We start from the raw sequence: 23,808 nt of genomic DNA, 5'->3' as shown, positions 1-23,808 counted from the left end.
GGCTCAAAGGTAGGAACACTACCGCTATGACTAAATAGCCCTCTAGGATCCTAACATATACTGGGAATTCACACAGCCTGATTCTGGGATAAACTGGAAATTCACACGCTGATCCCAAGGATACACTGGTGTGAAATTCCAATCCCTCCATGCAACAGGACCCTCCTGGTTTGTGAATTTTTGGAAATTTGAGCCGATGTCTTTTAATATATTGTTTTCAGTGAGGATGTGCTGCAATTGTGAAACGTGTTGATTTCGAGTTAATTGCCATATAATGCCCTATAAACTCAGATGAATGTAAGTGATTCCCTGACTTTTCAAAGACTTGATCATTCTCTCTTCACCAGTGGTGTTAACAAGATAATAACTCATCACTTATCTCTGTTCCATCTATGAGTGAGAGAGAGCTCTGAGTGTGACTACACCACAGTAGGTGCAAAGTAAATCTTCAGAGCGCCCTGAAGATGTAATGACATGCCATATAGATGTATGTTCTTGTTTCTCCCAGGTTTATGCTAACTGGAGCATGGAAAAGTGGAAGCTGGTTGATAAATTTAAACTTGACAGTATCAAAGAAAGCGAGAGAGCCAGGAGGTTCAGTAAATATGTAGTCACCCTGCCTCCTTTAACAAATGACAACTTGAATCCTCTTCATTAACATGGTTTATTCAAAATGCATAAGACTTGATGGAAAAATTGTGCTAAAATGAAGCAAACTGTTGAAACCATCCAAATGGAAATACACAGAAGAGACAGGATGCTCACAGGCTCTCAGGTTAGAGGTTATTGACTTTCACCATGTAATAGTTTTATTCCGTACCATTGGACCTGTAAGGACAGAATGTGGCAGTGACATGAGGATAATTAAAGAATTTGGACTTGTCACATTATTTGCAGTGAAGAAACATCCCTCCTAATCATTGATCAGATTTTCTCTCGTTATGGTTGTATTTGAGAGACAATAGTCCACCCTCTGACCTTAATACCAGCTGTAAGCAATAACAAGGTAACAACAATGACTGCAGATGCTGGAAACCAGATTCTAGATCAGTGGTGCTGGAAGAGCACAGCAATTCAGGCAGCATCCGAGGACAGGCAAAATCGACGTTTCGGGCAAAAGCCCTTCAGGAATAAAGGTAGAGAGCCTGAAGCGTGGAGAGATAAGCTAGAGGAGGGTCGGGGTGGGGAGAGAGTAGCATAGAGTACAATAGGTCAGTGGGGAAGGAGATGAAGGTGATAGGTCAGGGAGGAGAGGGTGGAGTGGGTAGGTGGAAAAGGAGCTGGGCAGGTCGGACAAGTCCGGACAAGTCAGGGGATCGAGTTGCTGGAGGTTAGAAACTAGGATGAGGTGGGGGAAGGGGAAATGAGGAAGCTGTTGAAGTCCACGTTGATGCCCTGGGGTTGAAGTGTTCCGAGGCGGAAGATGAGGCGTTCTTCCTCCAGGCGTCTGGTGGTGAGGGAGCGGCGGTGGAGGAGGCCCAGCACCTCCATATCCTCGGCAGAGTGGGAGGGGGAGTTGAAATGTTGAGCCACGGGGCGATATGGTTGATTGGTGCGGGTGTCTCGGAGATGTTCCCTAAAGCGCTCTGCTAGGAGGCGCCCAGTCTCCCCAATGTAGAGGAGACCGCATCGGGAGCAACGGATACAATAGATGATATTAGTGGATGTGCAGGTAAAACTTTGGATGTGGAAGGCTCCTTTAGGGCCTTGGATGGAGGTGAGGGAGGAGGTGTGGGCACAGGTTTTACAGTTCCTGCGGTGGCAGGGGAAAGTGCCAGGATGGGAGGGTGGGTCGTAGGGGGGCGTGGACCTGACCAGGTAGTCACGGAGGGAACGGTCTTTGCGGAAGGCGGAGAGGGGTGGGGAGGGAAATATATCCCTGGTGGTGGGGTCTGTTTGGAGGTGGCGGAAATGTCGGCGGATGATTTGGTTTATGCGAAGGTTGGTAGGGTGGAAGGTGAGCACCAGGGGCGTTCTGTCCTTGTTGCGGTTGGAGGGGTTGGGTCTGAGGGCGGAGGTGCGGGATGTGGATGAGATGCGTTGGAGGGCATCTTTAACCACATAGGAAGGGAAATTGCGGTCTCTAAAGAAGGAGGCCATCTGGTGTGTTCTATAGTGGAACTGCTCCTCCTGGGAGCAGATACGGCGGAGGCGGAGAAATTGGGAATATGAGATGGCATTTTTGCAAGAGGTAGGGTGGGAAGAGGTGTAATCCAGGTAGCTGTGGGAGTCGGTGGGTTTGTAGAAAATGTCAGTGTCAAGTCGGTCATCACTGATGGAGATGGAGAGGTCCAGGAAGGGGAGGGAGGTGTCAGAGATGGTCCAGGTAAATTTAAGGTCAGAGTGGAATGTGTTGGTGAAGTTGATGAATTGCTCAACCTCCTCGCGGGAGCACGAGGTGGCGCCAATGCAGTCATCAATGTAGCGGAGGAAGAGGTGGGGAGTGGTGCCGGTGTAATTACGGAAGATCAACTGCTCTACGTAGCCAACAAAGAGACAGGCATAGCTGGGGCCCATACGTGTGCCCATGGCTACCCCTTTGGTCTGGAGGAAGTGGGAGGATTCAAAGGAGAAATTGTTAAGGGTGAGGACCAGTTCGGCCAAACGAATGAGAGTGTCGGTGGAGGGGTACTGTTGGGAACGTCTGGAGAGGAAAAAACGGAGGGCTTGGAGGCCCTGGTCATGGCGGATGGAGGTGTAGAGGGATTGGATATCCATGGTGAAGATGAGGCGTTGGGGGCCAGGGAAACTGAAGTCTTGGAGGAGGTGGAGGGCGTGGGTGGTGTCTCAAACGTATGTGGGGAGTTCTGGACTAGGGGGGATAGGACCGTGTCGAGGTAGGTAGAGATGAGTTCAGTGGGGCAGGAGCATGCTGAGACAATGGGTCGGCCAGGGTGGTCAGGCTTGTGGATCTTGGGAAGGAGGTAGAACCGGGCAGTGCGGGGTTCCCGGACTATGAGGTTGGAAGCTGTGGGTGGGAGATCTCCTGAGGTGATGAGGTTCTGTATGGTCTGGGAGATGATGGTTTGGTGATGGGGGGTGGGGTCATGGTCAAGGGGGCGGTAGGAAGAGGTGTCCTCGAGTTGGCGTTTGGCTTCAGCGATGTAGAGGTCAGTGTGAGCTTACTTTCACAATCAGGACTCCCGCCCACCTTCCGAGGACCCCTTCGCCCACCTCCAACACACTGCATCCACCTGGACACCCCGCGCTGGCCTATTACCTGCCCTCGACCTCTTTTCATTTCCAACTGCCGCCGGGACGTTAACCGCCTCAACCTGTCGACCCCCCTCCCCCACTCCAACCTCTCACCCTCACAACGCGCAGCCCTCCAATCCCTCTGCTCCAATCCTGACCTCACCATCAAGCCAGCGGACAAAGGGGGCGCAGTGGTAGTCTGGCGCACTGAGACACCCGCACCAATCAACCACATCGCCCCATGGCTCAACATTTCAACTCCCCCTCCCACTCTGCTGAGGATATGGAGGTGCTGGGCCTCCTCCACCGCCTCTCCCTCACCACCAGACGCCTGGAGGAAGAACGCCTCATCTTCCGCCTCGGAACACTTCAACCCCAGGGCATCAATGTGGACTTCAACAGCTTCCTCATTTCCCCTTCCCCCACCTCATCCTAGTTTCTAACCTCCAGCAACTCGATCCCCTGACTTGTCCGGACATGTCCGACCTGCCCAGCTCCTTTTCTACCTATCCACTCCACCCTCTCCTCCCTGACCTATCACCTTCATCTCCTTCCCCACTGACCTATTGTACTCTATGCTACTCTCTTGCCCACCCCCACCTTCCTCTAGCTTATCTCTCCACTCTTCAGGCTCTCTGCCTTTATTCCTGATGAAGGGCTTTTGCCCGAAACGTCGATTTTGCCTGTCCTCGGATGCTGCCTGAATTGCTGTGCTCTTCCAGCACCACTGATCCAGTAAGCAATAACAAGACAATATTGTGTCACACCCCCAAGGTCAGGCACAAGGGGGCGCCCTGGTTCAGTTCACGAACCATCCAACTGGGAGGAACTCAGACCAGTTCAACAGCCAGGCTGAGACCAGGAGGTTAAGCTTGGGATCTTCCTGACGTATATAACACCCACTGTGGCTGGGATGCCATTTGTACCGTTACCCATTGTTAAGAATGCAAATACTTACAAAGATTGCCACAGGTGTCACCCTCTATCCAATATCTAAAGCTGCTCAGCTTCATCTCTTCATATGGGTTTGCAAATTGACGAGGAATCCTAGGCTTAGTGGCTGGATAGGCACCTACCCATTTGGCAGGAAGGAAAATATGGCTCATTAGTATCTCTGTACAAGCTGTAGTATATACAAACATTGAAAACCATTTATAACATACCTGGCTTCATCTCACTGAACTCATCCTTCAGATAGTCACTAATCCTAGACATCGCGACACTGCTCAAACAGCCATTGCAACGGAAGCGGGACATTGATTCTTTAAAATAGGGCAGTGAGTCTAAACAGTGGTGAGACACAAAGACCTGGGTTATTCAGAGGTGACAGTTCATGCACAAAGCCTGTAATCCATGCTCCCAGATTCCATTCCGTTATCTACAGCCCAGGGTATTAAAGGGAAGGTGGCCGTGGAAATGGTGGATACATTGGTTGTCATTTTCCAAACTTCGGTAGATTCAGGAACAGTTCCTGGCAGGTTAGAGGGTGGCAAATGTAACCACACAGTTTAAATAAAAACAGGGAAGAAGTCTGGGAATTATGGACTGGTTAGCTTAACATCAGTAATAGGGAAACACTAGAGTCTATTATAAAGGATGCAACAATCGGACGTTTACAAAATAACAGAGGGATTACTCAAAGACAACATAGATTAATGAAAAGAAAATTGTGTTTGACAAACCTACAGTGTTTAAGGATGTAATAAGGGGAACGGGTAAATGAGAACCGATAGATGTGGTTTAGATTAGATTACTTTTAGATTACTTAGTGTGGAAACAGGCCCTTCGGTCCAACAAGTCCACATTGACCCGCTGAAGCGCAACCCACCCAGACCCATTCCCCTACACTTACCCCTGCCCCTAACACTAGGGGCAATTTAGCATAGACAATTCACCTAATCTGCACATTTTTGGACTGTGGGAGGAAACCCACACAGACACAGGCAGAATGTGCAAACTCCACTGCCTGAGGCGGGAATTGAACCCGGGTCTCTGGCGCTGTGAGGCAGCAGTGCTAACCACTGTACCGTGTATGTGAATTTTCAGCAAGCTTAGTGAGTAAAATCAAAGCATGTGGTGTTGGAGTAATGCGCTGGCACTCAGTACAACTTGGTTAGCAGATAGGAAACATGCGTAACAACAGAAAAAAATGGGATGTTTCAAAGTGGAGGGCAGTGATTAGTGGTTCATCACAGGGATCAGTGCTTGGGCCTCAGCTATATGTAATATAAATATCAACAATCTGGATAAAGGAATCAAATTTAATATATCCAAGCTTGCTGCTCATACAATAAATGTGGTAGATGCAGTATAGCATGGATAAGTATGAAGTTGTTCCCTTCAGTAGGAAAAACTGAACTGCAGAGTATTACTTAAATACTAACAGATTGAAAAATATTGACGTACAAAGGGATTTGGGTGTCCTTGTACACCAGTCACCGAAAGCAATAGTGCAGGCACAGCAAGCAGTTAGAAAGGTAAATGTAAGTTGGTGTTTCATTGCAAGAGGCTTTGGGTACAAGAGCAAGCAAGTTGAGACCACACATGGAGTACTGCATTTGGTCTCCTCTCCTAAGAAAAGATATACTTGCCATAGAGGGAATGCAGCAAATATTCACCAGGCTGATTCCTAGGATGGTACACTTGTGGTATGAGCAGAGACTGGGTCAAATGGGCCTATATTCCCTGGTGTTTAGAAGAATATCATTGAGATCTATAGCACAGAAAAAGGTCCTTCAGCCCATCAAGTCTGCGTCGGTCAGAAACAACCACCTAAATGTTCCAGACCCATTTTTTCAGGATTTGGCCTATAACCTGTATGGCTTGGCAAGTGCACAACAAAACATTAAATGTTATGGGGGTTTCTGCTGCTACCACCCTTACATGCAGGGAGGTCCAGATTCCCACCACCCTCTGAGTTAAAAAGAATGTTTCCTCAAATCCTCTCTAAACCTTCAATTAACGAGCCCTGGCCACTGATTCCTTCATCAAGGGGAAAAGTTCCTTCCTGTCTACTCTATCTGTGCCCCTCATAATTTTATACATCTCAATGATGTCCCCTCTCAATCTCCTCTGCTCTAAGAAAATCAATAGTAGTCTGTCCAATTTCTCTTCATAACTGAAACTCTCCAACTCGGCAACATCCTGGTAAACCTGCACCCTCCAGTGCTGTCACATCCCTCCTCTAATTCCAGAATTGCACACAAGCCTCTACCTTTGACCTGGACAGCACTTTTTACAGTTCCAACATAACCTCCCTGTTCTTCAATTCTGTGCCTCAGCTATTAAAAGCAAGTATGCCATACATTTTCTTAACCATTTTATCCAGCTGTCCCATTACCTTAAGGGACTGGTATATATGAACAAGGTCCTTCTGACCGAGAATGAAAGGAGACCTCATTGAAACTATAAAATTCTGACACACCTGGACAGACCGATTAAAGATCTGATGTTTCCACTGGCAGGGAGAGTGTCCAGAACAAGGAGTCGTGGTGTCAGGATATAAGGGTAGGACAATTTGGACTGAGATTAGAAGACATTTCTTCATTCAGAGGGTGATGAATCATTGGAATTCTCCATCACTGAAGGCTGTGGAGGTGAGGTCACAGAGTATATTTCAAAGGGAATGCTTGGACTTCTAGATGCTGAAAGTGTTAAGGGGGGTATAGGGTGAGTATCGAAATATGGCGTTGCAAGGATCAACCATGATCACGATGAATGGTAGACTGGGCTTGATGGACCGAATGGCCTGCTGCTGCTATTTTTTATGTTTCTACTTCAAGTCAAAACTTAACTCAATTTCGGTAAGTGGTTTGATATACCAGAAGCTAATTCCACAGCATGTATTACAGCTAAATATACAACTACTACAGCTGCACCTCTCACTGACTGTGATCACCAGCTAAATCCAACTGACAGTACTCACTAACCTCTATTCACAGAATGTAATTAGCAGCTCCAGTCCTACTATCTGTAATCACCAACAAAAATGCCACTGACTATAATCACTAACCTCTATCTCAGACTGTAACCACTGACTTCGGTCCCACCAACTCCAATTCTGACTAATTACTGACACCAGTCCCATCATGGGCAGCACGGTGGTTAGCACTGCTGCCTCACAGCGCCAGAGACCTGGGTTCAATTCCCGCCTCAGGCAACTGTGTGGAGTTTGCACATTCTCCATGTGTCTGCATGGGTTTCCTCTGGGTGCTCCAGTTTCCTACCACAGTCCACAAATGTGCAGGTTAGATGAATTGGCCATGCTAAAATTGCCTGTATTGTTAGGTGAAGGGGTAAATGTAGGGGAATGGGTCTGAGTGGGTTGCTCTTCGGAGGGTCGGTGTGGACTTGTGGGGCCGAAGGGCCTGCTTCCACACTGTAAGTAATCTAATCTAATCTAATCACGAGTAATTATCAACTCCAATCCCACAGACTGTAATTGTAAACCTAGTCCCATTGAATATAATCACTGACTTTAAATCCAGCTGCCTTCAATCCTGCCAATTAATTACTGACTCCAAACCCACCGACTGTAATCACTGACTTCAATTCCACCGACTGTAATCACTGACTTCAATTCCACCGACTGTAATCACTGACTTCAATCCACCGACTGTAATCACTGACTTCAATTCCACCGACTGTAATCACTGACTTCAATTCCACCGACTGTAATTACTGACTTCAATTCCACCGACTGTAATTACTGACTCCAAATCTACCGACTGTAATCACTGACTTCAATTCCACCGACTGTAATTACTGACTTCAATTCCACCGACTGTAATCACTGACTCCAAACCTACCGACTGTAATCACTGACTTCAATTCCATCGACTGTAATTACTGACTTCAATTCCACCGACTGTAACTACTGACTCCAAACCTACCGACTGTAATCACTGACTTCAATTCCACCGACTGTAATCACTGACTTCAATTCCACCGACTGTAATTACTGACTTCAATTCCACCGACTGTAATCACTGACTCCAAACCTACCGACTGTAATCACTGACTCCAAACCTACCGACTGTAATCAGACTCCAAACACCCCGACCGTAATCACTGACTCCAAACCCCGCCTGTAATCACTGACTTCAAACCCGATTGTAATCACTGACTCCAAACACCCCGACTGTAATCATTGACTCCAAACACCCCGACCATAATCACTGACCCAAACACCCCGACCATAATCACTGACCCAAACCCACCTACTGTAATCACTGACTCCAAACACCCCGACTGTAATCACTGACTCCAAACACCCCGCCTGTAATCATTGACTCCAAACCCCCCGACCATAATCACTGACCCAAACCCACCGACTGTAATCACTGACTCCAAACACCCTGACTGTAATCACTGACTCCAAACACCCCGACTGTAATCATTGACTCCAAACCCCCCGACCATAATCACTGACCCAAACCCCCCGACCATAATCACTGACCCAAACACCCCGACTGTAATCACTGACTCCAAACACCCCGACTGTAAATATTAACTCCAAACTCACTGTGATCATTCACTCCATACAATTTATATGAATATCTGAATCCACTAATTTGCCAGGAACTCAGCTCCAGCCACTCTGTTAAGCCAGCACTAATTATCGATAACCGATGTTGTAAATATACAAGTCACTGCTGTTCCCCATGTCTGTTAGTTATACACTTGATTCCGATCCACTTACTGTCGGGCACACTCACGCTCAATCCAGGTGCCTGTAAAAACAGAAAATTTTAATCATTCTTCAATACATTGTATGTTAGAATAAAGAAAAGACCTTTGTGGCCAACTAATATATTACCTGCCGGGCCGGACTACCCTACCTTCTAACCATGACCCATGGCTCATTGGTTAGCACTGCCACCTCACATCATCAAAGACTTGGGTTCAATTCCACACTCGGGTGACTGTCTGTGTGGAGTTTGCACATTCTCCCTCTGTCTGCGTGGGTTCCCTTTCACAGTGCAAAGATGTGCAGGTTATGTGCATTAATGTAGGGAATAAGGGATAGGGTGGGTCTGGATGGGATGCTTTTCGGAGGGCCAGTGTGGACCCGATGGGCTGAATGGCCTGCTTCCACACTGTAGGGATTCTATGATCTATGATATCTATGACCCCCAGTTCCTTACAGTACAAGATCATTTGGACTCCAATTGAAGATGTTCATGATCTTGCCATTGCTCTTCTGTTGTCCCATATCCTGTGACACTCTGGCCAAAAGGTGACAAATGCCTTCTCTTTAATGTCCCATTATTTGTGGGATATCTCATACAGAACTCAAACACGACAGGAGCTATGACGGCTACCTGTTTATAGAAATAATAAAGTTTCCGTCTTGGGAAGCCAAATGCTGAACAGAAATCCTTGCATTTGTATAGCATCTTTCATAATTTCATGTATAATGCAGAGTCTCGTCACTGTTGTAGTGCAGAATATCTGGCAGCCATCCTGCGCACAGGGAACCTCCCAGAAAGAGCAAAGTGATAAAGGACAGATCACTTGCCCTAGTGGTATTGATTGGGGTGGGGGGAGTCCATATTACCCAGGACCATAGAAATTAATGCGCTGCTATTCTTCAAATAGTGCTGTGGGATCTATGAGAGAGCAGAGAGGGTAATGTATCTGAAATTCAATAGCTCTGACAGTGCAGTACTTGCATTTCCCACAGCCCCCAATGCCCCAGGGAGTAGCTCATAATATTTTGATTCACAAGTAGGATTGCTACAAGGATAAAGATCTGAGGAGGAATATATAGGCAATTGGAAAGCAGTCCATCCCATATTAACCAGCAACCCATTTCAATTTCAGTAAAGCCAGACAAATTGGCAGAGTGAAAGGGCAAGTCCCAAATGATATCAAAAGGTACAAGTAGGTCAAGGGAGCAAAGGTTAAAAGGTAACAAAAGAAAACTTGGGACATAAAGATTATCATTCATTGGATGGGCAGCCAGGTGAAACAGCAATGTCTGGAATTAATGATGGCACATTTGTTGTGAATTGGTAAAATCCAATTTGCCCCAGGGCCTTACCCATTTGATGATGTTACGTTGTGGAGGTGTTGGAATGGAGTGGGCAAAGTCAAAAGTTTTAGGATGTTGACCTTGTGAGCAGTATTCCAAAACCCTGTCAGGATATGGAGACTGCAAGTTTCGCCTGTTTTTTTTCTCTCTCTCAAAAGACAAGCACAGAGTAATTACCTCAGCTTAAACTTCTGATGGAATGATTGTAAATTATTTTAGGCCTGGACTATGCATATTTGTGGCTTGGAAGAGGAAGAATCCAAGCAGGGGACACCGCAGTTCGATTGGATCTTTTGGTTACATTGCTGTAGCAAAAGGAGATCTCGAGGTAAGCAAGGGTTAACTCAACTATCTCATGAACAGAGGTCGAGCTACACAGACTGCCATTAATGCAATGACTGACCCAGCATCCTCTCTACATATATATATATATATAGAGAGAGAGAGAGAGCGATCATACCTGGCATTTCAGCATGGCCCAGTGGTTGGTTATTGGATGAGGATAAATCGCGGGGTCATTTTTATCCCATATGGTAATGCTGAGAGTGAATGAAAAGAGAACACCAGCGTTAGCAGGAATACTGTAGCAGCTGAGAAAGTGGAAGCTGTGAAGGAGACGGTAAAGACTTGCCACTTGCGTGGATCACGACGCTTTCTCTTCTGCATGGGTGTTTCCAGCTCAGGATCGGGTACACACGGGTCAGTCCCACTCAGGACGGGGTACACGCGGGTCAGTCCCACTCAGAACCGGGTACACGCGGGTCAGTCCCACTCAGAACCGGGTACACGCGGGTCAGTCCCACTCAGGACCGGGTACACGCGGGTCAGTCCCACTCAGGACGGGGTACACGTGGGTCAGTCCCACTCAGGATCGGGTACACGCGGGTCAGTCCCACTCAGAACCGGGTACACGCGGGTTAGTCCCACTCAGGACTGGGTACACGCGGGTCAGTCCCACTCAGGACCGGGTACACGCGGGTCAGTCCCACTCAGGACGGGGTACACGCGGGTCAGTCCCACTCAGGACGGGGTACACGTGGGTCAGTCCCACTCAGGACCGGGTACACGCGGGTCAGTCCCACTCAGGACGGGGTACACGCGGGTCAGTCCCACTCAGGACCGGGTACACGCGGGTCAGTCCCACTCAGGACGGGGTACTCGCGGGTCAGTCCCACTCAGGACCGGGTACACGTAGGTCAGTCCCACTCAGGACGGGGTACACAGAGGTGAGTGTAAGGGACAGCTCAGCAACCAGGAGTTAAACCATAGTGACGCGGGGATGACAATGGACAGCATTGTCACTCAGTGTCCGGTTCAGTGCTGGACACCCAGAAAGTGGTCAGCGAGACGCTCTCTAAATGCGGCGGAGGTGGGGTCAGTGAGAGACCGCCCCTCATGTAGAAAGTGGAGTCAGTGTGAAACCATGCCGGAGTCCTGAGGAAGGGTTATACCAGAGACTTCTGCACCCCCCACCCACCCCCAATGCTACCAGGCTTGCTGTGATCTTCCAGCGTGCTGCCTGTTGACCCAGAAACTAGCCAGTGGCAGAAACTTGTTAAGTCAGAATGTGTCCGGTGTGAGACCGTTCTCAATCCAGGAAATGGTGAGAGAGAGAGACACCCCTGAACCCAGAAACTGGTCTGTGTGAGACTCATCCTGTTCCAGAGCCCTGGGAGTATGAGACACACCCTAATCAGAAACCACGCCCACGTGAGAGCCACCTAAGAACAACTCCCTGTCTAACCCAGAGACTGGTCAATGCCAGACTCTTCCTCATATCAAGACTGTCAGATACTCATCCACCATAACCCACTGACTGGGTCAATGTGGGACCCTCCCGTACCCAGAGAGAATGGTCATGACGATACCCTCCTGAGCTCAGATACTGGTCAATGCAAGAATTACAGCAGGTTCTGCATTAGTTTTCATTTATTTTAACTATCACAAAACTCTAACACAATCCACAATCCAGTCCTATCACTGCATTGCAGTGCTCAGAGCTAGTTGGAAGAATCACACAATACTAAGAGTAGAACAAATATTTAATAACTATCTTCAGATATTACATACAAAAGATATACAAGGATTCACTGTACAGAAGTCAGTTATCTAAAGATAATAAATGATGCAAAATGTTCTGCCAGATATTCATGGCAGTTTTTTAAAAAATTCGCTTGTGGGATGTGGGTATGACAGGCTTCACATTCTGAAGACTGTCGTTCCTTGTCAGTTTAGCTCAGCAAGAAACAAGAATAGGTGTCAGTCAGAATGTTTGTGCTGACTTCAGTATCACACGTCAGTGATGGTATTTAGAGTTGAACACCTCACATATACTATCTAAGCTCACAGATGAAGAAGTCTCTTATTGCAAAAGATTCTGGGCAGGCGAGGAATAACTAATAGCTGTTTTAGAGGATGGAAAACAAACCTTATAGAACCACAAGACAAAAAAAGTGTTGTACCAGGATGAATGCTGGGTCCACATTTGGGCTCAGGACCTGAATCTGGAATTAAATTGAAAAATTGATAAGCACCACCAAGTCAGTGGAGCTAAACAGAAAAAGACTGCAATAAAATAAAGGGAGATAACCAGAGGCAGGCAGAATGAACTGAATTCAGCAAATGAACCTTCATGAGGTGGTACATTCTGGTTAGAAGAATAAGGGGCCACATCCTCATTAGAAAAGTAATGAGGTGAACAAAGGGATCTGGGGTACAAATGCTGTACACATGTAGTAATGCAGGACAGATCAATAGCTGTTAAAAGAAAATAAGGCACTCATGTTCATTTCTAAAGGGATACCATTGAAAAGATGCTATGTTAAGCCTGTACTGAACATTTGTTGGATCTGTCTTGGTTTTGCTGAATCTTAATGGAAACCAGAACTACAGCCACAGTCAGCAATAAATCCACAGAAATTTGTCAGACCACTCTACTAGTTAGCTATCCGTATGAAACAGCAGCAAGGCCCATATAACTAAGACTGAATGGTATTAAATATTCTCCTGCACCTATAGTAAGCGCTAGCCACCAAATTACCTAATTTTCCAGCTGATGCACCTCATTCCATCTGCACATCCAGCATGTAGTTATCTAGTGTTCCCACAGTTTACTGGGAAATTTCAAAGAAGCCACACGAATGAAAGACTGAGTCTGAGACCATGATGTTCATACAGACCAGTAACACACCAGGTACTGCTGAACAGAGCAACACGATGCCAAAGCAGTTTGCTTTGTATTCACTGAGTCAAAATCATAAGAACACTGAATCCCAAAGGGATTAATTTAAACTCCTGAAAAGTAAGATGCTGAGTGCTTAGCTAGGGAACTGACTGGTCAAGGTAACACTCATCAGCACTCTGTTTCTAGTGCAAGTAGAAACTTTTGTTCCCTTTGAAATGATGGATTTTTGCACCTGCCCTGATAAGTACAAGACAGCGAAGATGGACAGAATGCCTCTTCTGTCAGCAATACTCAAGCTTTGTACAAAAACACCTGCTGTATTCTCTTATAGAACTATCAGGGAGATAAACGTACCATGCAAAACAATAATTGCTTCTGTGATTTGGTGAAATCTGAAATAAAAACATAGTGCGAGAGAAGCTCAACAAGTCTGGCAGATTCTGTAGAAAGAAAAACAGTGTTAACATGGAGTCTGGTATGACTTCTTCTGAAAGACTCATACTGAACTCTAAATATTAATTTGTTTCTCTTTCCACAGATGGTGTTGAATTCCTCCACGTTCTGCGTTTGTTTGAAAATGGAAGAGGAAGATGACAAGTTGAAAATTTATTGTACAATAAAGGTCTAAGCATTTAGACAATCAGAAAAAAAAGTCTTGTTTACACTTTACATCACAACTACACTAGGTATACATCACATTTTAAACAACTGATCTGTCCATTCTACTGTATATAGACTGGGATATTTGCAGCTCGATTATACACAATATACAAGTCTTCATTTGAGGTGGGGAGGATTAGTTAGGGGAGGAGAAGGGAGGGGAAAGAAAACGTGGAGGAGATTCAAGGTGACTCCCTGTCAGCTAAGGTCTCCTCTCTTTCAGCAAGTTGCTTTTGAATTCGCTTAAGATCTTTCAGGATCTGTGGCTGATCTTCCAGTTCATCGTAAAGTGATCCAACAATCTCCAGGTTTCTGTAATCCTCTCGCTTCACAAGGCTCCGCACTACTTGCAGACACCTCTCCTTTAGTGTATAAACTGGACAAAGGAAAAAAAAACACATCAACCGAACTGTGATACAAAGCAGCAACCCAATTTACTCATTGACAAAAAGTTCAAGAAAAACCTTGTACAGTTTCAATTCTTCTCAACTGGGCATTGCAATATTGAATCAAAATCTGTTCATACAATTCCTAAAGTATGGAAAGAGGCCATTCAACCCATCAAGTCTGCACCGACCTAGGCTGTCAGGGAAGGATGTCATTGAAATGTGGAACTTTTTCGAAGAATAGATACGACGTGTCCTTGATATGTATGTACCTGTCAGGCAGGAAAGAGATGGTCGTGTGAGGGAACCTTGGTTGATGAGGGAGGTTGAATGTCTAGTAAAGAGGAAGAAGGAGGTTTACATAAGGTTGAGGAAACAAGGTTCAGACAGAGCGTTGGATGGATACAGGATAGCCAGGAGGGAGCTGAAGAAAGGGATTAGGAGAGCTAAGAGAGGGCATGAAAAATCTTTGGCGGGTAGGATCAAGGATAACTCCAAGGCCTTTTATGCGTATGTGAGAAACATGAGAATGACGAGAACGAGGGTAGGTCCGATCAAGGACAGTAATGGGAGACTGTGTATCGAGTCGGAAGAGATAAGAGAGGTCTTGAATGAGTACTTTTCTTCAGTATTTACAAATGAGAGGGACCATATTGTTGAAGAGGAGAGTATGAAACGGACTGGTAAGCTAGAGGAGATACTTGTTAGGAAGTAAGATGTGTTGGGCATTTTGAAAAACTTGAGGATAGACAAGTCCCCCGGGCCTGACGGGATATATCCTAGGATTACGTGGGAAGCAAGAGAGGAAATTGCAGAGCCGTTGGCACTGATCTTTTCGCCTTCACTGTCAACGGGGGTGGTACCAGGGGACTAGAGAGTGGCGAATGTTGTGCCCCTGTTCAAAAAAGGGAATAGGGATAACCCTGGGAATTATAGGCCAGTTAGTCTTACTTCGGTGATAGGCAAAGTAATGGAAAGGGTACTGAGGGATAGGATTTATGAGTATCTGGAAAGACACTGCTTGATTAGGGACAGCCAGCACGGATTTGAGAGGGGTAGGTCTTGCCTTACAAGTCTTATTGAATTCTTTGAGGAGATGACCAAGCATGTGGATGAGGGTAGAGCAGTGGATGTAGTGTACATGGATTTTAGTAAGGCATTTGATAAGGTTCCCCATGGTAGGCTTATGCAGAAAGTCAGGAGGCATGGGATAGTGGGAAGTTTGGCCAGTTGGATACAGAACTGGCTAACCGGTCGAAGTCAGAGAGTGGTGGTAGATGATAAATATTCAGCCTGGAGCCCAGTTACAAGCGGAGTTCCGCAGGGATCAGTTCTGGGTCCTCTGCTGTTTGTAATGTTTATTAATGACTTGGAAGAGGAAGTCGAAGGGTGGGTCAGTAAATGTGCAGATGATACGAAGATTGGTGGAGTTGTGGATAGTGAGGAGGGCTGTTGTCGGCTGCAAAGGGACTTAGATATGATGCAGAGCTGGGCTGAGGAGTGGCAGATGGAGTTCAACCCTGTCAAGTGTGAGGTTGTCCATTTTGGAAGGACAAATAAGAATGCGGAATACAGGGTTAACGGTAGGGGTCTTAGTAAGGGGGAGGAGCAGAGGGATCTTGGGGTTTATGTTCATAGCTCTTGAAAGTTGCCACTCAGGTGGATAGAGCTTGTAAGAAGGCCTATGGTGTATTAGCGTTCATTAGCAGAGGGACTGAATTCAAGAGTCGAGGTGATGTTGCAGCTGTACAGGACCTTGGTAAGGCCACATTTGGAGTACTGTGTGCAGTTCTGGTCGCCTCACTTTAGGAAAGATGTGGAAGCTTTGGACAGGGTGCAGAGGAGACTTGAGCTGAAAATGTGTTGCTGGAAAAGCGCAGCAAGTCAGGCAGCATCCAAGGAACAGGAGAATCGACGTTTTGGGCATAAGCCCTTCTTCAGGAATGAAGAAAGTGTGTCCAGCAGGCTAAGATAAAAGGAGGGACTTGGGGGAGGGGTGTTGGAAATGCGATAGGTGGAGGGAGGTCGAGGTGAGGGTGATAGGCCGGAGTGGGGTGGGGGCGGAGAGGTCAGGAAGAAGATTGCAGGTTAGGAAGGCGGTGCTGAGTTCAAGGGATTTGACTGAGACAAGGTGGGGGGAGGGGAAATGAGGAAACTGGAGAAATCCGAGTTCATCCCTTGTGGTTGGAGGGTTCCCAGGCAGAAGATGAGGCGCATTTCCTCCAACCGTCGTGTTGCCATGGTCTGGCGATGGAGGAGTCCAATGACCTGCATGTCCTTGGTGGAGTGGGAGGGGGAGTTAAAGTGTTGGGCTACGGGGTGGTTGGGTTGGTTGGTCTGGGTGTCCCAGAGGTGTTCTCTGAAATGTTCCGCAAGTAGGCGGCCTGCCTTCCCAATATAGAGGAGGCCACATCGGGTGCAGCGGATGCAATAGATGATGTGTGTAGAGGTGCAGGTGAATTTGTGGCGGACATGGAAGTGTCCCTTGGGGCCTTGGAGGGAAGTAAGGGGGGAGGTGTGGGCGCAAGTTTTGCATTTCTTGCGGTTGCAGGGGAAGGTGCCGGGAGTGGAGGTTGGGTTGGTGGGGGGTGTGGACCTGACGAGGGAGTCACGGAGGGAGTGGTCTTTTCGGAACGCTGATAGGGGAGGAGAGGGAAATATATCCCTGGTGGTGGGGTCCGTTTGGAGGTGGCAGAAATGACGGCGGATGATGCGCTGTATATGGAGGTTGGTGGGGTGGTAGGTGAGGACCAGTGGGGTTCTGTCCTGGTGATGGTTGGAGGGGCGGGGCTCAAGGGCGGAGGAGCAGGAAGTGGAACAGATGCGTTGGAGGGCATCGTCGACTACGTCTGGCGGGAAATTGCGGTCCTTGAAGAAGGAGGCCATCTGGGTTGTACGGTTTTGGAACTGGTCCTCCTGGGAGCAGATGCGGCGGAGACGAACGAATTGGGAATATGGGATGGCGTTTTTACAGGGGGCAGGGTGGGAGGAGGTGTAGTCTAGGTAGCTGTGGGAGTCGGTCGGTGTATAGTAAAATGTCCGTGTCGATTCGGTCACCCGAGATAGAAATGGAAAGGTCTAGGAAGGGGAGGGAGGAGTCTGAGACGGTCCAGGTGAATTTGAGGTCGGGGTGGAAGGTGTTGGTAAAGTGGATGAACTGTTCAACCTCCTCGTGGGAGCACGAGGCAGCGCCGATACAGTCATCGATGTAGCGGAGGAAAAGGTGGGGGGTGGTGCCAGTGTAGTTGCGGAAGATGGATTGTTCCACATACCCTACGAAGAGGCAGGCATAGATGGGGCCCATGCGGGTGCCCATGGCTACTCCTTTGGTTTGGAGGAAATGGGAGGATTGGAAAGAGAAGTTGTTCAGGGTGAGGACCAGTTCAGTCAGTCGAAGGAGGGTGTCAGTGGAAGGGTACTGGTCGGTACGGCGGGAAAGGAAGAAGCGGAGGGCTTTAAGTCCTTCGTGATGGGGGATGGAGGTGTACAGGGACTGGATGTCCATGGTGAAGATAAGGCGTTGGGGACCGGGGAAACGAAAATCATGGAGGAGGTGGAGGGCGTGGGTGGTGTCCCGAACGTTGGTGGGGAGTTCTTGGACTAAGGGGGACAGGACTGTGTCGAGGTATGCAGAGATGAGTTCGGTGGGGCAGGAGCAGGCTGAGACAATGGGTCGGCCGGGGCAGTCAGGTTTGTGGATTTTGGGCAGGAGGTAGAAACGGGCGGTGCGGGGTTGTGGGACTATGAGGTTGGAGGCGGTGGATGGGAGATCCCCTGAGGTGATGAGATTCTGGATGGTCTGGGAGATGATGGTTTGGTGGTGGGAGGTGGGGTCATGGTCAAGGGGGCAGTAGGAGGAGGTGTCCGCGAGCTGGCGTTTAGCCTCCGCGGTGCAGAGGAGATTTACCAGGATGTTGCCTGGTATGGAGAATAGGTCGTACGAGGATTGGAACGGTGAAGGATGAGGGGTGACTTGATAGAGGTTTATAAGATGATCAGGGGAATAGATAGAGTAGACAGTCAGAGACTTTTACCCCAAGTACAACAGAGTGTTACAAGGGGACATAAATTTAAGGTGAAGGGTGGAAGGTATAGGGGGGGATGTCAGGGGTAGGTTCTTTACGCAGAGAGTGGTGGGGGCATGGAATGCGCTGCCTGTGAGAGTGGCAGAGTCAAAATCATTGGTGACCTTTAAGCAGCAATTGGATAGGTACATGGATAGGTGCTTAAGCTAGGATAAATGTTCGGCACAACATCGTGGGCCGAAGGGCCTGTTCTGTGCTGTATTGTTCTATGTTCTAAGACCCTCCGAATAGCATTCCAGCTAAACCTAGCCCCCTACCATATCCCCGTAACTCTGTACTTACCATAACCAATCCATATAACCTGCACACCTTTGGACTGTGGGAAGACACCAGAGCACCCGGAGGAAACCCATGCAGATGCGGGGAGAAGGAGAAGGTGCACACAGTCACCCGAGGCTGGATTCGAACCCAGATCCTTGGCGCTGAGACTGCAGTGATAACTATTCAAAACCACCCTGGTGCCCTTTATATTACCAAAATTAATAATTTTCATCAAACAAGCCATGCAAGGAGAAGGGAGCCGCTATCAGACTGAGAGGTACACTGGTAATGTTACTCTCACCACATCATCCCCACACGCCTTTCTGCATTAAATACTAATAAGGCACCCGAAACGAAATTGGCTAAATCAGTGCAAACTAGACACGGGAAGTGACATTTACGACTGGAACAGGCTGTAGTGAGCTTTCATTGCCATGACAATTATTTTTGGCAGTCAGTTACCTGGTATTGTGATCTTAACCATGATGTAGCACGGTTGTCCAATTTCATTAACTTGTCCAGCGGGTGGTACAAACACTTCATGACCGTTGACCAGGAGCCGGTCATCAGAAACAGCATCGCGGAACATCCACGGGTGGCCTGAAGGTTAACAAATATAAAAGTCAGCCAAGAATTGAAACACCTTGGCAGCACAGTGGTCAGCACTGTAGCCTCACAGCGCGAGGGACTCAAGTTTGACTCCAGCCTTGGGTGACTGTCTGTGGAGTCTGCATGCTCTTCCCTTGTGTATGTTTCCTCCAGGTGCTCCAGCTTTCTCTCACAGTCCAAAGAGGTGCAGGTTAGGTGAAGTGGCCATGCTAAATTGCCCCATCATGTCCATGGACATGCAGGCTAGGTGGATTAGCTCCACCCCCTCACCCCCCTCCATCCACCCTCACTGCATCTCTCCCCCCCATCCCCGGCACCACCCCCACCCATACCCTACCCCACCCCACACCCCTCCCCAGGTTCCAGCCCCACCCCATCCCCTCCCTATGCTCCACCCCCACCCCACACCCCTCCCCAAGCTCCAGCCCCACCCCTCTCCCCAGGTTCAACCCCCACCCCCACCTCATCCCCTCCCCAGGCTCCACCCCCCACCCCTACCGCACCCCACCCCCCTCCCCAGACTCCACCCCCATCCCCAGGCTGCACTCCCACCCCCCTCCTCAGGCTCCACCCCCACCCAACCCCACTCCCCAAGCTCCACCCCCACCCCCTCCCCAAGCTCCACCCCCACCCCCTCCCCAGGCTCCACCCCCACCCCACCCCCTCCCCAAGCTCCACCCCCTCCCCAAGCTCCACCCCACCCCACCCTCTTCCCAGGCTTCACCCCCCTTCCCAGGCTCCACCCCTTCCCCAGGCTCCACCGCCACCCAACCCCCTCCCCAGGCTCCACCCTCTCCCCAGGCTCCACCCCCCTTCCCGGGCTCCACCCCTTCCCCACCCCACCCTTCCCTCCCCTCCCCAGGCTCCACCTCCACCCCCCCCCTCTTCCCCTGCGCCCCCCCCTTCACCGAAGTAGGTTGTCATCCTGCGGCCGCTCTGTGCCGCCATGGTGCTGTACGGGACGGGCTCCCCGCGGTAGTTGATCCAGACGGGCTTCACACTGCGGCCGGTACAGTTACAGAAGGTCACATACGACGGCTCACAGCTATCGTGTGAGCGGAGCGGACCCAGAGGCTCGGCCTCCCCGGGCCTCCCGCTCACATCCTCCGGCATCGCAACGGCCCCTCGATGCGTCCTGTCTTCCGTTTCCTGATTGGTCACCGATTCGGCCTCCCGCTCTCTGATTGGTCCCTGGCTCGGCCTCCAGCTCTCTGATTGGTCCCCGGCTCAGCCGCCGTCTCCCTGAGTAGTCCCCGATTCGGCCTCCCGCTCTTTGGTCGGTCTCCGGTTTAGCCTCCCACACTCTGAGTGGTCCCCGGCTCGGGCACCCGCTCTCTGATTGGTCCCCGGCTCGGCCTCCCGCTCTCTGATTGGTCCCCGGTTCGGCCTCCCACACTGATTGGTCCCGGGCTCGGCCTCCTGATCCCTGATTGGTCCCGGGCTCGTCTTCCCGTGCACTGATTGGGCCTCAGCCTGCCATCCGCTCTCGGCTTGCGCCCAGACCCGGCCTCCTGCTGCCTAAGTGGTTCCCGATGCAGTCTCCCTCATTCTGATTGGTCTTCGTTCCAACCGCCCGCCTTCGGCATATTCCCCGCCCATCCCGCGGCTTCCCTCTATCTGATTGGGTGAGCCCGCTGTCAATTAGCTGTTCCCCGCTTTAGTTGACATAATGCTGACTCTAAACGATGATTGGTCGTTACCCACGCCAATCATATTAGAATGGTCTAATTGGTTGGAATTGAAGAGGTCCTGCCTCCACTGTGTGCCAGGGTATCACAAAGCTCTACACAGAGCCCAGTGGGTTGTAGCATTGAGTGTGGGTTTGATGGCAGTGGGACTGGTTTGTATAATGTGCCACATAGGTTGAGTATAAACTTATCAACTGTCTACGAGATATCCACACCTGGTTATGTTAACACCTTATTTGGGTACATCTGTTGAAGTGGCAGGGAAAGGCAATGAGGAGTTTGGGGGTTGTGATGGATGGCAGTTGCAGGAAGGGACACAAACCGGAGATACAGTCAAGTAGATAGTGAGGAATGAGATCAGTCTGAGGCTGGGACAGTTGGGAAGAGGTGCGGGTCAACAGCCCAGGCAGGAACAAAGCAGAGTTGGACTGATGATTTAAACTAGGTAAAAACAATGACCTCAGATGCTGGAAACCAGAGTTAAGATCAGAGTGGTGCTGGAAAAGCAAAGCATTTCAGGCAGCATCCGAGGAGCAGTAAAATCGACGTTTCGGGCAAAGGATGAAGGGCTTTTGCCCGAAACGTCGATTTTCCTGCTCCTCGGATGCTGCCTGAACTGCTGTGCTTTTCCAGCACCACTCTAATCTAAACACTGATGAATTAAACTGTATTTAGTTCCATGCAAAAGGCCCTAACATGTAAGACAGATGAACTCAGTGCACAGTTGGGAACATGGGACTGTGATATCATTGCATTTACAGAGACATGGCTCAGGGATAAACAGGACTGGCAGCTGAATGTTCCAGGATATTGATGCTAAAGGAGGGACAGAAATTTGAGGGGAGGCCATTTTTGATTAGGGAAAACTTTACCACTGTAGTTAGGGAGGATATCTCTGAAAGTACATCCAGGGAAGTTATTTGGGTGGAACAGAGAAATAAGAAAGGGATGATCACCTTATTGAGATTGTACTATAGACTCCCACCAATAATTAGCAGGAAATTGAGACACAAATCTGTTATCTGTAAGAATAATAGGGTGGTTATGGTAGGGGATTTTAACTTTCCAAACATAGACTGGGACTGCCATAGTGTTAAGGGTTTAGATGGATAGGAACTTAAGAGTGTGCAAGAAAAATTTCTGATACAGAATGTGGATATACCTACTCAAGAAGGTGCAAACCTTGACCTACTCTTGGGAAATAAGACTGTCAGTTGGAGAGCACTTTGGGATTAATTACTCAGGTTGCGTTAACCGGTTAACTATATTAATATTTGGAAGAGGAATTATTATCTTCCAAGAGATAGTAACTAGGTTTGTGCTACACAACTGTGGACTGTAGCACTGACTAGCTTAGAATTTAAAAACAAAACTTGCAGAGCTTACTATCAACTGGAACTCCTTGGATTGCTAAACTTTTGACAATTAAAGCCTAGCTCAACTATCTCACATCTTTTAATGCACTGACCAATAAAGGCAAGCATACCAAAAACATTCTGTTTTTAAATTTATCTTCCCCGACACTACCACCTATCAGCAGTAGTGCTTATTTTTCCCCAGCATCGAGGTTTTATGTGTGCAGGTGTCAGACACAGTGAAAAACAACAAATGTGTAAATCTTTATTTATATTCCACCACCAGGAAGAAAGGAAACACCTGAGTGGCCAGTGACAGGCAGTGCCCTTCTCAAAGGGCAATGCTGAGTGATCAAGGGGAGGGCAGGGATTAAATCAAAATACCAAAAGCATTCTTCACTATCCTTTCTTTCTGTGAAGTCCATCAGGACCTGGGCCTGGGCCTGGGGATTTGTCAGTGCATAACTCTAATAATTTACTTTGCATGACTCACTGGTGATTACAATTTTCTAAAGTTCCTCCCTCTATTTCATTTTCTGATTCAGCCATTTCTGAGATGTTACTTGCGTCCTTCATAGTGAATTGAAAACATACAGAGTTGGAGGAATTAAGCAAGTCTGACAGTATCTATGCAGAAAGAAACTGATATGATTTCTTCAGATTGATAAATAATAAACTATGGGCTGAATCTTACATTTTCCGGCTGAGTGTGGAGGGCTTTTTGCCAAGAGGCCCAGCAAGATTTCTTCTTATACCTTACCAAACTTATTAACTATCTACATCATCCCTATGATCTTATTCTATTCTCATCATGTGCGCACTTTATACAACAATTTACCAATAAGAGGACATCCATTGAAAGACCAGCATCCATGGGGCCTGTGCCATATTTAAAACACTGCAATGCACACAGATGAGCATCAGAAGCGGCCCTGCTCATTGACAGACATTCAGCCGCAAGATGCCAGAGAAAGGGAAGGCGGTGCTTAAAAATCAGTGGATGAAAAGGTCACTTAGACAAATGTCAGATTCTGATCCTTGTATTTACTGTAAGCCAGGGTTTTAAAGCAGCTTAACTCAACATTCTTGGCAAGTTATCATCTGCAAAGTGCTTTTCTTTTGCCCCTCCCTGTGTTTGGCTTGTTCTCCAGAGAGGTCTTTTTGGAATTTTGGGACGTTGGTCTAAGCCAGCCCTGGATGTGACTACAGTCTTCAGAGGGCTGGGACAAACATCTCAACCTCAGCTACAGTTGGTGTCCTCTCTGCTTTCACAATCTCTAACATATCAAGCTGTGAAAGCTTACTCTCTCCCAGTCAAGCTTTCCAGGGCGATAGAATAACCTTGGACA

At 48.2% G+C, this 23,808-nt stretch overlaps 2 protein-coding genes across 4 annotated transcripts; both read right to left on the bottom strand.

The window, feature by feature from the left end:
• Nucleotides 1-650: 650 nt before the first annotated feature.
• LOC148147985 (uncharacterized) lies at nt 651-11,822 on the bottom strand. Of its 3 annotated transcripts, none has more exons than XM_087993981.1 (6): nt 11,721-11,822; nt 10,692-10,770; nt 8,897-8,927; nt 4,359-4,478; nt 4,154-4,267; nt 651-828 (listed from the first exon to the last, which is right to left on the bottom strand). In XM_087993981.1, the coding sequence occupies exons 2-6, from the start codon at nt 10,704-10,706 to the stop codon at nt 794-796; spliced, it is 315 nt and encodes a 104-aa protein (XP_087850107.1). In that variant the 5' UTR covers nt 10,707-10,770; nt 11,721-11,822; the 3' UTR covers nt 651-793. The 3 variants fall into 3 exon arrangements, with proteins under 3 accessions (XP_087850107.1, XP_087850108.1, XP_087850106.1); XM_087993982.1 differs by having other exon boundaries at nt 8,913-8,927; XM_087993980.1 differs by lacking the exon at nt 11,721-11,822 and adding an exon at nt 10,863-11,537.
• Nucleotides 11,823-12,255: 433 nt separating this feature from the next.
• vhl (von Hippel-Lindau tumor suppressor) lies at nt 12,256-20,574 on the bottom strand. The gene is made up of 3 exons (XM_043708519.2): nt 20,325-20,574; nt 19,270-19,407; nt 12,256-14,451 (listed from the first exon to the last, which is right to left on the bottom strand). The coding sequence occupies exons 1-3, from the start codon at nt 20,527-20,529 to the stop codon at nt 14,258-14,260; spliced, it is 537 nt and encodes a 178-aa protein (XP_043564454.1). The 5' UTR covers nt 20,530-20,574; the 3' UTR covers nt 12,256-14,257.
• Nucleotides 20,575-23,808: the final 3,234 nt, after the last annotated feature.

Source organism: Chiloscyllium plagiosum, unplaced genomic scaffold (assembly GCF_037043375.1).
Source record: "Chiloscyllium plagiosum isolate Xiang-an unplaced genomic scaffold, Cpla_swu_hap1 HiC_scaffold_14, whole genome shotgun sequence".
In the NCBI taxonomy this organism is placed as follows: domain Eukaryota; kingdom Metazoa; phylum Chordata; class Chondrichthyes; order Orectolobiformes; family Hemiscylliidae; genus Chiloscyllium; species Chiloscyllium plagiosum.
Note: the sequence above shows the minus strand (reverse complement) of the source record. Positions and strands in the feature narration are given on the sequence as shown.